The sequence below is a fragment of the Lissotriton helveticus genome, chromosome 2_1, assembly GCF_964261635.1.
Source record: "Lissotriton helveticus chromosome 2_1, aLisHel1.1, whole genome shotgun sequence".
NCBI classification, from domain to species: domain Eukaryota; kingdom Metazoa; phylum Chordata; class Amphibia; order Caudata; family Salamandridae; genus Lissotriton; species Lissotriton helveticus.
Window position 1 is genome coordinate 1,131,135,174 of NC_136059.1, and position 18,038 is coordinate 1,131,153,211.

Here is an 18,038-nt window from a genome sequence, read left to right on the forward strand (position 1 = left end):
CTTTGCTCCTTCTCAAAGAGAACTCGTTCCGCATTGTTGTTTTTATCTTGCAAGATCTCAAGGACTGTCCAACTCAGGTCGTCACAGGTATGTCCGGCCTCCACAAAATGTGTACACAGTTTTGTATTGTTTTTCTTCAACCTCACATTGCTCCTATGTTCTCCAATTCGTAGCTTCACTTTCCTACATGTCATGCCTATGTATTGGCGTTTGCAAGGACATGTGACCATATAGATGAGATGCGACGAATTACAATTCGTATGATGTTTCTGGGTCCATTTGAGGGTGTCTGTGAGTTGTAGAGTTTTGGTTGGTTTTGTAAACTTGCATACACCACATGTACCACATGGGTAATGTCCAACGACAGGTTGCATCCTGGCATCTCTTATGGCTGTGGGTAAAACATCCACAGCCATAAGAGATGCCAGGATGCAACCTGTCGTTGGACATTACCCATGTGGTACATGTGGTGTATGCAAGTTTACAAAACCAACCAAAACTCTACAACTCACAGACACCCTCAAATGGACCCAGAAACATCATATGAATTGTAATTCGTCGCATCTCATCTATATGGTCACATGTCCTTGCAAACGCCAATACATAGGCATGACATGTAGGAAAGTGAAGCTACGAATTGGAGAACATAGGAGCAATGTGAGGTTGAAGAAAAACAATACAAAACTGTGTACACATTTTGTGGAGGCCGGACATACCTGTGACGACCTGAGTTGGACAGTCCTTGAGATCTTGCAAGATAAAAACAACAATGCGGAACGAGTTCTCTTTGAGAAGGAGCAAAGGTGGGTAGACCGTCTTGGCACCCATCTCTCCGGAATGAACGATAATATTCCATGGGGTCAGTTTAATTAAGATCATTGTGGTTTAGAAAACATTACACAACAAAACCAATAATATTTTACTTGAGGACAATGTCCAGAAACATTATGTTTCCAAAAACGAATTTTGTATTTCAAAAACGAATTTTTTCATTTTAAATTCACATTCAACTCTAAAATATGAACATTGAATGATTAATAATCAACATTCTGAAGTTTCACATCTAGAGGTGGTGTCCATCTTGAGAGAATACACCGTAGTCCGCCTTTTGTGTTTGTGAAACTATTGTTAAGAGGCCAGAAACGGAGCCCCGCCTGTAACCAGGGGCAGAGTCAGCACAAGTCCCAGAACGCGGTCCACGTGGGTAAGAATAACTGTCCATGATGCAGATACACGGGTAAGACCTGATACTGAGACTCCCCTAACCTTCAATTATATTCCTTTAGAAGAGAACACGTTTAGCGACTTTTACCCTTGCTGAAGTCCTGAAAAGAACCTATTAAGGTACTTGTGCTTGCGCGCCACTTTATGTAACAACTGAACGCGATAATGCCTTTACACGCGACACCGACTAGATGTGTGATATCGCCAATACGCATTGATAGCATTTTCTTTTTATGCACATAATGTAAAAAATTTCCCTAAATAACAACATCTTCCCCTTGCTGAAGCCCGCAAATGAACCAATTACCGTAACGTCTTTTCACCAGTGATCACGCGTCCTCTATACAACACAATAGAACGCGCTAATGTCTCTGCATGTCAATCCAACTTAATGCGCAGCACCGACAACACGCATTAATCGCATGCTCTGTATATTACGTAGTTACCTGTTCCCCATCACCTTTCCCTTGCCAAAAAAGTTTTATGTAACTAAGAATTAGCTGCATAACAATTCACTAGCAATACTAGTATGTGTGTTTTGAAAACTTGAAAACATTATGCCTAATCACCATAACCACAATACCACAATGTTTTGGATTGTATGTTTCTGTGTTCCTATATTTTCAGGTGACAAAATAAGAAACGCTAAAAATAGCGAAAGGAACCTACACTACTAGTGTGAGTACCTCATGTATGTTTTTTGTTTGTTCTTTGTCCTGACGAAAGCTCTACAGACCCGGCTGGGCCCAAGGAGCTGAAACATGTTGACGCACCCATATATACATTGGTATATGGTAATCTAGTTACTCGATTACATATATATCGAACTTTTTAATTGACAGTGGTATCCCCTCTTTCATTAAATAATTTTTGGGAGATACACTGCTTTTATAAAAGATTTCACCCTCCCTATTATTTCTGGACACTTGTACCTGGACCAGAGGTAGCCTCGGGTGAGGCAGGCATACTACATCCTTTTGACTTCCCTATGAATATGCCATGACACCTGACGGGGCGGAAAAAAGATATACCGCATCGCAATAATCAGGGTGCCTATGAGGGTTGTCAACTTTGAACTAATGGTTCAGTAGATACTAGTGTCCATTCCCTATTTTTGATTGCCTCCGCATGTTGTAGAGAGCCACTCGGGCTCTCCTCTACAATGTAGCAAATACCTACACGCATCCACGCATACCCCGTGGTGGGCTCGCACCGGGGTATAAATAAACAGGGCGGAAGACCGCTCGGGGTCTTTCCGGCTAGCAAGTAAATCTGTGTCCATGTCCCTTAATACTGTGACTCCCTCCACGTGTTGGGCACTGACCCGACACACCACACTGGCGACGAGACCGGCTTACCGCCACGCGTGCTGAGCTGTCTCTGCGTGCCGCTCCGCGGTACGTCCTGCTGCCTGAAGCGGAGCCCACCCGCCTTTATTCCTGCACCGGCCCGGCTTGAGGCCCGCCCACGCGTCTCCCCGCCGGGAGCGCCTTCAGCTGGCGGGGTTCACCGGTGGACGGTTCGTGGTTGACTGGGCCCCGAGAGGTGAGGGTGTGCCTGCTTTGCCTGCCCCGCGCACCTCTGAACGCCCCCCCCCTCGGGCGCTCCTTCCGCGGCGGCGCTGAGTCATCGGCCGCGCAGGGCCTTGACGTGCGAGCGTGCCAGCTCCAGCAATAGAGGAGCACCGCGCCGCACCTGCGGCTGGACGTCACAAGGTCACGGCTCTCCCCAGCAGCGCATAGGACACGGCCCGCACGGGCGGAAGGGCGGATGCTGCCCCCTTGGCTCCCGCGACTTGGCGGAGACGGCCGCACCACCCCAACAAGCACAGGCAAGAAAAAAAAAGGCATATATACAGACAACCACAAGGGAGGCATTCCTTGTCCCATCCCTGCAACACAATAAGCCCACGCCCGCAGTGGGTCAGAAAGAACGTCCCAGACCAAGAAGGGGGAGGGAGTCAGCCTCCACCTGGGCACAGGAGCAATCAAAACTTTGGCCAGCCCAACCACCTGCCCAAGGGAGCGCAGTGAGCCGGAATCACGCAAGCGATCTCCAGGAGGCCCAGAAGGGACTAAAGCATGTCCAACCAAGTGCCAGGCGCAAGCCAAGGCGGCGCAGGGCAGAATGTACCGGCAGTGACCGCGCCACCCCCGCCCGCGCCGACCGCACAGCCGTCACCAAGCCAGAATCAGGCCGGAGCCCCGGCACCGACACCACCCAGCCACCTCCACTCAGGCGTAGCGCCTATTCCCCCATTTAGCGAAGCGGCAGATTCGGCGACAGCGGCGGCACGATGGAAGACGTGGATCGGAAGATTAAACCTCTACTTTAAAGGCACGAGAGAGACCGATGGGACGGTCAAGAGGTCACTCCTCATCCTATATGGTGGGCCCGAGATCTACGACCTATTTGAATCACTCCCGAACACAGGACCCGAGCACGACTACGACGCGGCGGTCGCTGCCTTGGGTGCACATTTTGACCCCCAACTCAACAACGACTTTGAGAAGTTCAAGTTCAAACGGGCGTGGCAGACTGAATCAGAGTCTGTGGACATGTATTATGCCAGGTTGCGCCGACTGGTCAGCATCTGCCCGTTCACAAACCCGAGGGAAGAAATCAGAGACCAAATCATAGTAGGCTGCCGCTCAAAACTATTGAGGAAGCTCATTCTCTGCCAACCAGGCATATCACTAGATGAGATACTAATCCTAGCCAGGTCGCACGAGCTCTCAGACGCGAGAGCGGAAGAGATGGAAGCTGCCCTACGGACACCGGTGATCGCACCAGCAATGGCGAAAACACAGCTGATCAAAGAGGAAAGAGTCGACGCCATCCAGAGGAGACTCCCGCAGGCCGCCCACGAGCCGCCACTTCCCGAGGGAACCAATGCGGGTATTGTGGCGAAGATCACCCAGCCACGGCAACATGCGGAGCCAAGGGGAAGAAAGTGCCTAAAATGCGGACGCCTAAACCACTTCGCGGCAGTGTGTCGAGGAGGAAAGTACAGACCAACAGGTCCAAAGCCCAGGACAGTATCACAACGCATCCGCCAGCTGTCGCTCGACCAAGAACTGCCTCCCCCAGACAGTCAGGCCCAAGGCAGGTGACCGCGGTATGAAGATAACGAGGACAACGAAGCATATGTCATCGCCTACGTCAGCAGGGCGTTCACCAAAAGGAGGCCACCGCCCATGTGCTCGATATCCATAGAAGGCACCGAAGTCGAAGCCCTCATCGACACTGGGGCCTCCGTTAATGTAATGGACTCAGACCAGTACGACAAGATGACGCCCAAGCCTCCACCTTCTAATGCGAGGATCTACACCACTGAGAGGAGTAATACAAACAACTGTGGTAAATGGCGACTATTCCACGGAAACGCGCTTCCACATCACAGAAGGGAAAAAGGGCACCCTTCTGAGCTGCCACACGGCGGAAGATCTAGGACTAGTATTCTTCGCAAACCAGGTGCATCAGGCACATGCGGATGCCATGCTGAAGGACTTCCCAGCGCTGTTCCAAGGGCTTGGAAAACTCAAAGGACGGAAGTTCAAGCTGCATATTGATACATCATTATGACCAGTAGCCCTCCGACACAGAAGGGTACCGTTCAACCTAAGACCCCAAGTCGAAGAAGAACTCCAGAAGCTGGAAGATCTCGGAGTGATTGAAAAGGTGTCGGGCCCGACACCGTGGGTCTCCCCGCTGGTAGTAGCACCCAAACCCAAACAACCAGGAGCGATCAGGCTGTGCGTCGATATGAGGCTACCGAACGCGGCTGTGAAGCGGGAGAGACACCTCACTCCCACCATGGACGACATAGTGGCTGACCTGAATGGGGCGAAGTGGTTCTCCAAACTGGACCTCAACTCGGGTTACCACCAACTCGAATTGGAACCAGCGAGTCGGTACATAACGACTTTCTCAACCCATGTGGGACTTCATCGCTACAAGCGGCTGAGCTTTGGCGTCTCCTCCGCCACGGAGGTGTTTCAAAACGCCATACGCGAAGTGCTATCCGGTCTGAGTGGAGTAATTAACCTCAGTGACGACATCCTGGTGTATTCGGCGACACTAGAGGAACACCATGCACACCTGAGGGCCACCCTTCGAAGGCTAGTAGACAGTGGACTAACCCTCCATCGGTCCAAATGCTCATTTTATCAAGAATCAATAGATTTCTTTGGCTACACATTCACGAGGGAAGGGTTGAAGGTCGACTCCAAGAAGGCAGAAGCAATCAAGGCTGCGAGCACTCCCAGGAACCCCACCGAAGTGCGCAGTTTCTTGGGCATGGCCACCTACTGTGGCTGCTTCATACCAAACCTGGCCGCGCTTGCAGAGCCCCTGAGAGCCCTCACGCGCGCAGACCACAAGTGGGAATGGACAGCAGTGGCAAATAAAGCATTCCAGGACATCAAGGCAAACCTTCTGGACACGGCTGTGATGGCATACTTCGAACCTCGTCGTAAAACCGAGCTGATTGTGGATGCAAGCCCGGTAGGCCTGGGGGCAGTCCTCCTGCAAGAACATGGAACTGAGGTGTGGAAGCCTGTAGCGTACGCCAGCAAAGCGCTGTCGGACACCGAGACCCGGTACGCCCAGATCGAAAGAGAGGCGCTGGCCATAAAGTGGGCGTGCCAACACTTCCACCTATACCTGTGCGGCCAAGAGTTCACTGTCGTGACAGACCACAAGCCACTACTGCCACTATTCGCGGGGTCCTCCAGGCTGGCACCCCACGAATCGAACGATGGGCCGTCCAGCTACAAGGATACAATTTCCGGCTCGCCTTCCGGCCAGGGGCGCACATTCCGGCCGATTATCTCTCACGCCACCCCGAAGACACTGTCCAGCGCTCCCCGCCAGAGGAAATAACGGAGGCAGAAGAGTTCGTTCACATGGTCTCGCAAGCTGCGTGCCCAGAAAACATGACACTGAAGGAGATCGGGGAGGCAACCGCGACAGATGAGACGCTCGCAAGAGTCTGTTGTGCCCTGGAAGGGAACCGCTGGGCCCATTTTCTAGACGGAGCGCAAAGCCTGCGACCGGAAGTAAGCCACGCGCGTCAGCAGTTATGGCAGATACGAAGCGAACTGAGTGTGGGGGACGAAGAGGTCATTCTCAGAGGACACTTGATAGTGATACCGGAAAGCCTGCAACAGAGAGTAGTGGCCCTGGCTCACATAGGTCACCAAGGCATGGCCAAAACGAAAGCCCACCTGAGGAGCAAGGTATGGTTCCCGGCCATGGACCGTCTAGTTGACAAGGCGATACGATCCTGCCATGCCTGTACCATCACCGGCAGCGACCCGGCGCCAGCGCCAGTAATCACCGAGGACGCCGCACAGACGCCATGGACCCACCTCAGCATAGACTTCGGGAGCTTCCCGGATGGCAGACACACGCTAGTCATCGTCGACTCGTTCTCCAAATTCCCAGTGGTCGAAGTGATATCCTCGACGGCATATCCCCAAGTTAGGAAGGCCCTGAATCGCGTTTTCGCCACCATGGGCCTCCCAGAGGAAATCAAATCAGATAACGGGCCACCCTTCCAGGGAAGAGAATTTCAGGACTATCTCAAGGGTCTCCGAATCGAACATCGGAAGATCACCCTGCTGTGGCCCCAGGCGAACGGGGAGGTTGAAAGGCTGATGAGGACCCTGAACCGAGCCCTGAGGATAGCCGTAGACCATGGTGAGGGCCCCGAAGTGGCACTTGATCTGTCCTTAGGAGCCTATCGGCAGACGCCGCATAGCACCACCAAGTGTGCTCCTGCCCACGCCTTATTCAAGAGAGCACCCCGAGACAGCATCCCGACGGACAGCACTTGGATGCCCGAAGACCGGGATGATGAAGCCATCCAATCTCGGCGGCGCACCACCAATCAGAAGGCAAGTGAGGCGCGTCGCGCCAAAAACCCTCACCTGCAGGAGGGTGACACGGTGGTCGTGCGAGACCGACATCCAGGGTGGAAGTTCCGAACGCCTTACGAGCCTGAGACGTGGGTCGTGGAAAAGGTCCAAGGGACCATGGTCACTGCAAGACGGGAGGGGCACGCCGTTACACGCAACGTATCCTGCTTCAAGAAAGTAAGAGATCCCCCTGGCAGGGGTGAAGCAATGGAACATCAGGAGGCGGGAGATGATGGTGGTTTGGATTTTGGAGAACCATCCTCTGGGTCACCGGTGGCCCGGCACAGTGAAGAGAGCCCACCTAGGACAACACCGCATGACAGCGCTGTTGAATACAACCAACCACGTGGGGTCCCAAGGGAAGAGAGCGAAAGAGGTTGCAGTATCTCCATTTGCCCGGAGCCAACGGTACGGCCTACGATCCAACCCCAGACCCAGCCAGAAGCTGAGAGACTTTGTCTGGACATCTCCCTGAGATGAAGAACTTTGAATTACGTAAAGACGAACTAAATTGAAGGAGGGATGTAGAGAGCCACTCGGGCTCTCCTCTACAATTTTGCAAATACTTACACGCATCCACGCATACCCCGGGGCGGGCTCGCACCGGGGTATAAATAAACAGGGCGGAAGACCGCTCGGGGTCTTTCCGGCTAGCAAGTAAACCTGTGTCCGTGTCCCTTAATACTGTGACTCCCTCCACGTGTTGGGCCCTGACCCGACACACCACAGTTTCCAAGTAGGCCTACTTTTAGGAGGCGATTTATAATGTACTTAAGGTGCAGTATTCGGCTTCGATGTTATAAGAAGCCCATTTATGTAAATCAAAAAAAAAGTGCTGAATGCATAAGTAGGTGGCAGCAGAGACCACCCCACTTTCTAAAATGTAACTTGGCCTGTCTATTGCAGCAGTGTTAGCTGTCTGCCAGCGGGGTCTGGGTCGTGTGCAGAAGTGATAATGGGGCTTTAAGGAATTTTTTAAAAAAGCAAGCGGATAACTGCGTGTATTCACCTTTCAAGCAGGATAGAGTGGCGCCATGGCAAGTCCAGATATTTAGTACGCAAAATATTGGATACAACCAGAATTTTCTGAACGGATTTAGGATTAGGCAAATGCAGAGAATGCGATACAAGGATTCATCTCCCCTATCACAGAGCCTGCATTGCCGGTTATCATCGAGTTCCCTCCGGCCATACCAATAAACTTCAAGGGGATTAGGCCAAATCTTAATTTCAACAGTTGTTTTTTCATTTTCTTGCCAAGTGGTTGAGAAAGGCAGATTGGGAGAACACCTGGTGCATACAGCATAGCTGCCCAGGATAGGACAGGCCTATCTTTTTATGTGCGGAGTTCTGCATGGTGAGTGCAAAAATGTACAAAAGTGTAAGTTTACCTTTGTGAATCAGGCCCTATATTTTTGAGTAAAAGTCAAATTAAGTAAATCGTACAGTGGAAATAAAAACTATGTATTTAACAGTGAAATATGTGCAATTTATACTTTTCCTTAAATCATATAAACATACCAATACAAGGTTGGATTGTTTGGGTTACAGTTATACATTACATGACTTGTAATTGTATTTATATAGCCCTTACTACCCCAGACAAGATGTTGAAGCGCTTTTCTGTAAGTAGCACGATATTCTGGAACCCAAACAGGATTAGTGGTGGGTTAAGTGAAATTTGAGTTAATTTGAGCGGTGGACATGCAAGTCTGTTAGTTGGATTGAAAAGGATAATGGTGGTGTAGAAGAGGGAAACATTTTCGAAAGTGGTAATTAGTAGATCATAATAGTAAGAGAAGGTTTGTGATGAGTATAAGGAGAGATGGAGGAAGGAAGAATATCTAGAAATGGACTAGGGAGATCATAGTAGTAAAATGAGTTTTGGGATGAGTCAAAGGAGGGATAGATGAGGGAAGAATTTAGAGGGGTTGTTTGTAACATAGCACATCACACATCCATAACACCCAAACTGAACAATAGGTTTAGGAGATTGAAAATTAGAAATCTTGAGACAAAGGGAAGACATTGGGACAACTCAAGCAATCTTGTAAAAGTAGAAGCCATCTGGCAGCTCACCTGGCACAAGCCGCTGATGCACATGTCCAGGGATTCAGTATAGCATCGGGTTCCGTCGAGTACCTTGGGCGCCAGCTCAACCACCAGGCTAGTTCCTTTCGCCTGACATTTGAGTGAACATGGGTTTTCTGGATCGTTGTACACAGGCAGCCAATCATGAAGCAGACCTTGGTACTTGACGTCGTTGTGAGCAGAGCACTGCTGGGCACGAAAATCACCCGCCTCAGGTGGGCAGTCCTAGGAGGAGGTCAATAGGGAAAGGTTAGAAAAACATTTATTGTTTACATAGGGAGCACAGAACAGGCTATAAGAAAGGTTCCTTTCAACACGTGTGCATGTTGCTGATTATAGTATATTGTGCAATAGTGTTAACATACCCAAGTTACTGAGATAAATTATATTTCTCACTGTTCAGTTAAGAAACATGTGTAAAAGGATACATGAACAAAGCAGGGAAGGTGAAGAACACATTTATAATGCACACATCTATAAAATATTAAAGATTCCCTGATGATTAAAGTAACGGGATGGAGGTGGACAACAGGCTTTTGCACCAAATAAAATCGAAATTTTAAGCCTACCCGAACATATAAAACACGACAAGGCTTGAGCGTTTTTTGTGCGGAATTCTGCTTCCATGTAATGCAAAATGGGGGAAAATGGAGTCAAAACATGTAGCGAAATTGGAAAACCCATAAATGCATTGGTATTTGGTGGTGGTTTGCTAACCACGAGATATGGCAAAACATTTGTAAAACTTCGCAGATATGATATAACATCATAATATCTCACGGCGAATGCTTTGCCTGTGAAGCTCCTTTGTGGGATGATTGTGTACTTCTGTGTTTCGGCAGAATGCTTCGCCCATCCCTAAGGGTGACAATGCGGCACAGCACTGTGAAAGTAGAGTGCAGCTAAATGCAGGGTCAGATACAAAGGACTTCTCAACGACCTATTCCACTGCTGTTGTGAGGATTAGGCAGGTGAGATAAACATTTATTTAGCCACACGTGAGTCTGGATAAAAATTGCGCTATTTAGATTCCGAAGCTAAACACAAATATCCTTTCTTATTAATGGTTCGTGTATAGTTGGGAATGCTGAACCTACGTAGCAGATGTTGGTGTCACAGGGCATTCTTATGTCAGGTTCCTTCTCCCCCCAAGGACCCCATCTCTGAAGTTACCATCCCACAACACCGCTGTTAGAAGGCCTCCAGACCATGGCATGCTGATTTCCTTTTTGTTCGCTGGACTCCCACATGATAGTGGCTAGATGCTACACAAGGGTTTCCTAGTTCAGACTACCCACTTGAAACTACAGGTAAATGCGATCTGTTTCACGGGGAATTCCCTATACCGAAACTAGTGAAGGGGAGCAATAGAAGTAGGGAGACTCTTGCGCCATGGGTAGAATGTTGACCTAAGAGTGAATCCTGATTTTAGTTGGGGAATGCTGATCTAAGGAATCAGTGGAGATCCTGAAGGATGACAAATGTAAGGGGCACCATTTTAGATAATGGAAGAACCTAACCGGAGATTTCTCCATAAAGTAATTTCAAACTAGAAACTGGGAGGTATTAGTCTAGGTCAAGAGGAGGCACTGTCTTTTACATACAGAATATTTTCCTTTGAAATGGAAGCAAAATGCCAACATGCCGTTTTACTAATAAAACTATATAGAGCAAAAATATCAATGTGTGGAAATGTGTTTTCAGCGAATATGTGTCATTTGAACATTGCCACATAAAGTGTCTTGATTGTTTTGATCCTATTAAAACTCTGTTTCCAGCACACTTCTGAATTACAAACAAGTGGTCCATTTGTAGTTTCCTAGCTGTTGATACGTTTTGAAACATTTGCACAGTTCATTCAGAGTCACCTTCAAGATGCTCACCAACGCTCACAAGGCCCTCCACGACACCGGACCAGCATACCTGAACAGCCGACTCAAATTCCACGCACCCCAAAGGACCCTACGATCAGCCCAGCTCTCCTACGCCGTGATCCCCCGCACCAGAAAGACCAGATCAGGTGGCCGCTCCTTCTCCTTCCTCACAGCTAGAGCCTGGAACCCCCTCCTGCTCCTCCTCAGACAGACAACATCTCTCCCCATCTTCACAAGAAACCTCAAAACCTGGTTCTTCGACAGACAGCCTCCTTGATGGACTGGAACCTGCAAAACCCTCCTCCCCCAGCGCCTTGAGACCATTTCGGGTGAGTAGTAGAGCTTAACAAACGTGTGATTGATTGATTGATTTGCAGGTATTTTAAAACTTGACAGTTTACAGCCTTTGTTTTCACATGTCCTTTACCACAACAACAAGACTGTCAACTAGTCCAATTTACTATTATGTTTTTGACTGCAAATTTAGAGAATTTTGTAAACACTAATCCGCATGTTAAAGGAATAAGCAGAATTTTGTCAGACGATACAGCCTGACATTTGCCCTCAATTCTCAAACACATAGTACTTGTGACAAGCTGAAAACAAAATTTAAAGGAATCTTTATTGTCCATTCACCTTCTCAACTCAATCTCATGAAAAGGCTAGGATGTATGTGTGAGAGTTTGCTAGACTTTGTGCACTTGGTCCTAGGCTGGTTGTGCAAGGGTGTGAAGTTTGTACATTTAGGGTGTTCTTGTGGGTGGTGCTGTAGAGGAGATACAAGGTGTTCTGTTGCTCATTATTTCATTAATTCTGTTACAGAGGAGCATTTTGTCATTATCAGTACCCAATGTTTTGAGGTAGAAAGGGTGAAGGCTAAAGGCAGCATTACCGGGATTGATGCACATGTCCTACATTGCGACTCTGTGAATTAATATACTTGGTGCCAGAGGTGTACTTTATATGCCTCTGTAAATAAATTATATTATCTTGGCTTGTCTCGAGTCGGCCTACAGTTGAATCGGAATTTTGGCATCCTGCCTTAAAGGCATTTCCCACCTTTGTCAAGAAATCCAATCCAATTTGTATAAAGTTCCTCCTATTATACAATCATGTTTGAATGCGTAGGGTGAATGTTTTAAACCGGGGGAGATTAGCACAGACACTGCAAGTTATTTTGATATAACAGATGGTTACTGGGCTATGTCTTCAGATCACAATGAGTTTAAGAGGGATTTCATCAATGACATTTGATGCGTATTCATACGCCACAGAAGGTTGGACGTCCTCAGATGGGGGAGATAGTTAACTCCTTAGACAACAGTAACTATTTGAAAAATAATGACACATCCATGAGTATTCTCCCATTCCAGGATGTCCCACTTCAAGCAAACCACTGTGTTCTGCAGTACCCAGATCGTATTTTATTCTTGTCACGCCAGGCTGAGTCTACTTACCTATAAACTGTTAATTCACATGCTGCTTCCTGAGACTCACCCAAACCATGATATGCTTAAAGACTTTCCTTCAGTATTTATTTTCTTGTATTAGCCCTTATATTGTACTCCAAGCTACACAGAGGCTGTCCTAATTCAATTAATTTTAGCCTCAACTACCCATCTCAAGCCAATCTAGGCCAATTTAAATACTGCTTCTGCGAGTGCACTTCGTGTTAGTGCAAATATGCACCACGCAATCTCTTAAATAGCCCTCAAGCACTCTCCAAGCATACTAAAGTACAGTTTAAAAGATACTATGTGCTGGGCTAGCTCAAAACATATTGTGGCATAACTCGGCCAAGACTTGGCACATATGGAACATCAAGCAGGAGCCTACCCATAAAAGTGGTCAGTGACAGCAGCGTTGGCATGCAATAGCAGCTACATCACACTACCAACCATCATACACTAGCCTGGTCACATTTCACCATCAGACTGCTCACTAGGACTAAGTAAGCCTTTGGTCAGAAGCCAAGTCACACCAGGAACATTCATAAAGAAGCCTGAACAGACAGAGAATCATTATATGACTATCACTTATGAGGTGCAATCTATGACCAGACACTGTTATCAAAAATGACAAAATAATGAAGTAATACTATTACAAAATGTGCTGCATTACACCACATAATTTGACTTTTCTTGCCACATTATTTACTCAACCCTGCCTCATAATGTAGCCCTCCCTGGACACATAATTCTAGTGGCCCTGCTTAGAACAATGGTCATCCATACTGGTAAGCATTATATGTTAAGACTGCTTAGTCTGGAGAAGTACAAACTAGGAATTTAAAACATAACAAAGTAGTTGGGGTTGTGTTTACTAGTAATTATTATCAAAGGGACCCAATTTATCAACCTTACAATCCTGAAAGATTAGAGAAACACTATAAGACTGTAAACCCGTGCCTTGCAGTTTCCATGCTGCAATTTGATTTTGGTTCATAGCTCACTGCATTATGTTAGGATTGTATTTCATGAATGCAAGTAACAAAAGGGTCCCTGTGACAAAAACAGCAACCCAGTGTGCTGAGTACGTAAATTAAAAATCTTTATCTGCATGTAACCATTGTGCTTCACTGGAGGCACACTAGCTGTGCAACTTTATGATGAGCCAAAACTCAGCAAAAACAAAACTCAAATCTCTCAAACAGATACATTAATCACCAGAGGTAAATCAACGTTTTTAGCCTGTAAATTGCTGGCACGCAAGGGATCTGAATCTGTTCATTTAACCCTGTAAGAAGTGCCAATCTCCCACGAGTTTGGCCCCTGGTGACGTTTCCCCAGCCCCTGAATATAAGCAGAATATGATGCCCTAGGCTGGGACAGGAGGAGGCCCAGCAAATGCTATAACTACACAGAGAGGATCATTAGCAAATCTGTATGTGATAATCAACAGCAATCAGAATGATAATGAGCCGATAGCAGTCTGTGCCAGGTTGGGGAGGGACTGCTGCAGTCCCGTATAGTGAATGTTACAGAACTTTGAGGGATCTTGCAAGGGGGGGAAGCACAGCTCACTCCAAGGTCCAGAATTACAGACAAAAGGCATCCATGAAAGAGATCGTCACGAACAACTTACAAGTGGCCCAAATAAGGGACGGTCCATGAAATTAATTGGATTGTTGGTCACCCTAGATGGACCTACCTGTAACATGGGTACTTTATCCTGTATGTCCAACCAGTGTGCTTGTGTCTACACATAGTAATTTGTAATGGAGGATATACCTCAGGTATAAATACTAGAATTCCCAGCGCAGAATCTCCTCTGCAAAAGGCTCTGTGTCTCACAGAACAGTCAGATTTCTCATGTGCAGGCGACTCATTAAATCTGGCATTCTGCTATCTTCTGTCCTTTGCGCAGTGCAGTGCTGCAAAATTTCATGGTGTTCCCTTGCGTGATTCAGTGTAAATCTGGGCCTCTGTGTTTTCGCGAACCCGACAAAGCACATTTCAAGTACCAAACACCCAATGCTACATATTTTCAGTTTGCAATCAAGATTCAGAGAAGACAAAAATGCCTGTGCTGTTCCTTCGGACAGAAAACCAACAGGAGTACACATGTGCAAGCACAGTGAGATCTGCTGATTTCACTATATCTGATTGGCGTGAAAATGATAGCGTGGGATGACGCTTTTTCACGTAGCTTTGCCAAAGAAGTAACAAGAGACAGATAGCAGTGTTCATTATGTTTATACAGTTCCACTTGGCCAATAAAGGAACAGATTTTACAATGCAGAAAAACATTAGCACAGAACTTTTAATGGGTCTGTGCAAAGTGCCTGTCTCCCTGGGACCTCAGAATGCGTTTTCCCGCCAAAAACAATACAAAGAAATGTACACTAAGATGAAAATGACTATACCATGTCAGCTAACAAATTCAGAGAGCAGTACTTGCACTGATTGTCATGTGATATAATATTTATTTATTTATCCTGGCGTTTTATAAAACACTGCATGTCTGTTCTCAGATTCTTCAAAGCGCTGAAAATGAGTAAAACTAAGCGGGGTGGATTATGAGGGAAGTTAAAGTCAAGTTGACAAATTGGGGCCTGTTAGAAATTTGATTTTTGATTGATGTGTAAAGTAAGTATGCAGCACATAAACAATAATAAAGTAAAAACACAACACAAGAAAAATGCCACACCAACGTAACAAAATAGAATAAAATGTAATAAATAAAATGACACCAAAACGATAAACATCTAATCAGTAGAACCGGAGATATTCAATTTCAAATATTTAGGTAAGTACAGTGCCCATAAGCACAAAACGGTCCTCACGGCCTCTGGGTGTGTTAGACCCAGGGAAAGTCACAAATTCAGGCCACCCACGATGGAGGTTAGTCCTGCTGAAAATGTTACTGCTTCAAAATCCGAGGAGTTCAGCTTTCGGTGGAGGAACCCGTGAGGAGAGTGTCACGGATAGTCATCGCTGTAGCGTGAATATTCTGTGGGGAATCATGGCCGGATATTGCTGGAGACTCGCATTGGCAGTCACAGCAGGCTGTTGATGCTGAAGCATAAAGTGGTCCATTGGGGTAGAGAATGCTAACCTTTATTTTGCCCCCTCAGTCAGCACAATCTGACAGTACCTGGTTTAAGATCAAAAGTACACAGGCAGCCGCCAGCCTGTCGATGAGCTCATCAGCTCGGGGATAGTGTGAGCATCACAGTGCTGGTGAGTGAGTTGAGCCCCCTGTAGTTCACACAAAACCTGAGTTCTGGGACGACACTTGGTGAGGCAGTTTTGTGTACCAGTACTCCTGGGCTGGTTCAGGGACTACTTGAGTGCTCAATCACCCCAATTCAAGCATTTTGGAGATTTCCCTCTTAATGCTAGCCCTCACCTTGTCTGACAGCCTGTACATTTTATTGTTGATAGGCATACTGTCCCCAGTATGAATGTCGTGGGTACAGAATGTGTAAACCCAGGGACGAGAGAGAACAGAGAGGAAAACAACCCCAACAACCTCTGTTGCTCTGGGGTCAGGGTAGGGGCTAGGTTGACACCCTCCACTGACCCATTTTGCTTCTTGGTTTGGGGGGAGGTTCACTCGCCCCTTCCACACCATCATTTGTCACCAGGAGCATGGTGACTTCAGACCTCTCACAGTGTGGTTTAAGGCGATTCACAAGGAATATCCTTAAGGGGTTCCTGGGGGTCTTGAGGTCTACCAGGCAGGTAAACTTCCCCTTTCTATCCTTCACCTCATAATTCCCTGACCAACAGTCTTGGAGTGCTCTGGGCTCCATTGGCTCCATTACCCACTTTTTCTGTCCAAACTGAAACTGTCCAAACATCATAACAGACCTTCATCACCTCCTGGCTGGTTTCCATATTCTCAGAGGCCTTCTTCCAGAAGCACTGTGCCTGGTTTCGGAGAACCAGCATGTAGCTGACTACATTCCCCACCCCTCCTTCACCAAACTGAGAAACCCCCTAACAGGGTGGCCATAGCAGAGCTTGAATGTGCAAAACTGAATTTACTTCTGTGGCCCCTCCCAGTAGGCAAAAAGCAGGCAAGGTAAGAGGACGTTCGACTTCTACCTCATGGGCTCAGGCAGGCCCATAATCATGCCTTTAAGGATCTTGTTGAATCTCTCAACAAGCCCACTGGTCCGAGCGAGATATGGTGTGGAGAACTTGTATGTCACCCCACACTCATCCCACATTAACTTCAGGTATGGTATGCAGACATGAAGTTTGTACCTCTGTCGGACACTACTTCTTTGGGGAACCCCATTAGGTACAAATCCCCGTCTGGGCTCTAGCCACTGCATCATGGCCTCTAGGTATCTAATGGCATGGTCCACCAAAACCAGGATAAGTCTGTTGCCTTGGGCAGTTTTGGGGTCCCGGGACCCAGCAATTTCGATGCCCATTCTTTCAAAGAGGATGCCAGTGACAAGTGAGGGAACCAGGGGAGCCTTTAGTTTTTTCCCTAACTTCCCACAGGCCTGGCAGGTGGACAAACCTACAGAATATATCTGCGGCTGTCTTCGTCCAGGGTCAATAGAAGTTGGTGATAAGTCACACAGGTCTTGTCCTGCCCCAGATATCCTGCCAGGGGTATATAATGAGCCAGACCCAGTAGGAAGGTTCTGTAGCACTGAGAACCACCAACACACAGGTTGCCCCAGGGCCAGGAACATTAGGCTCACTAAATAGGAGGTCATTCTCCCAATAAATTGTTGATTTCCAGAGGTGTCACCACCTACCCGAGCCTCAGCTGGCTGCTTCAAGCCCTCCTGAGTTGAGCACTACTTCTGAGCTTTACAGAATTCCTGACTGGAGGGCCCACCCTCAACTTGCCATCCAGCACATTCAGACAGATCTCTCAAGGCAGCAATATCCTATCCAGTAGGATATTGGTTTAGATCCTCAGGCGCCCCTTCACCTTGGACTGTGGGAATTTCAGGGGCTGGTTTCCCATGTCCCTGCCCTTCCCTTACTTGGCAGCTGCACTGCCCATTTTTCCGGGCTCGAGATTGCTTTGACTCCCCTCTTGAGCATCCATGGACCTTGTAGTCAAGCACATTCACTCAGGCAACACCAACATCTCCATGCATGACCTGAGGTCCACTTCCTTCCAGACAGTGTGCTTCAGGTCAATGAGTAACAGAGAATCTACATGCTTGTAAGGGCTTCCAGGTGCTTTTAGAGAACCTAAGTACCCCCCACTCAAAGGGAACCAGAGACACTGGGTAGTGACTCTCCCAGTTTTCTACCTCTACAAAGTGGTGGAATGTATTAATGTGTTGGGTATTACCTGCTCTGGGGACACCAGATGACACCTTACAGTAGTCTTACTGATTCCTGTGTCCCTCAGAGCCCCACCCTCTGCCTATTGATGGTCACCCACTGCCTATATTTGGACGTTTTGGAAAGCATGTGGGATTTGATAACCATCTCTTTATCACCCG

General features: G+C 47.5%; 1 protein-coding gene across 1 annotated transcript in view; it reads right to left on the bottom strand.

The window, feature by feature from the left end:
- ADAMTSL1 (ADAMTS like 1) overlaps positions 1 to 18,038 on the bottom strand; it is a 677,686-nt gene that overhangs the window by 521,378 nt on the left and 138,270 nt on the right. The window contains exon 4 of the mRNA XM_078677817.1: positions 9,225 to 9,461. Coding sequence (XP_078533943.1) covers positions 9,225 to 9,461 — 237 coding nt within the window. The remainder of the gene's footprint in view (positions 1 to 9,224; positions 9,462 to 18,038) is intronic.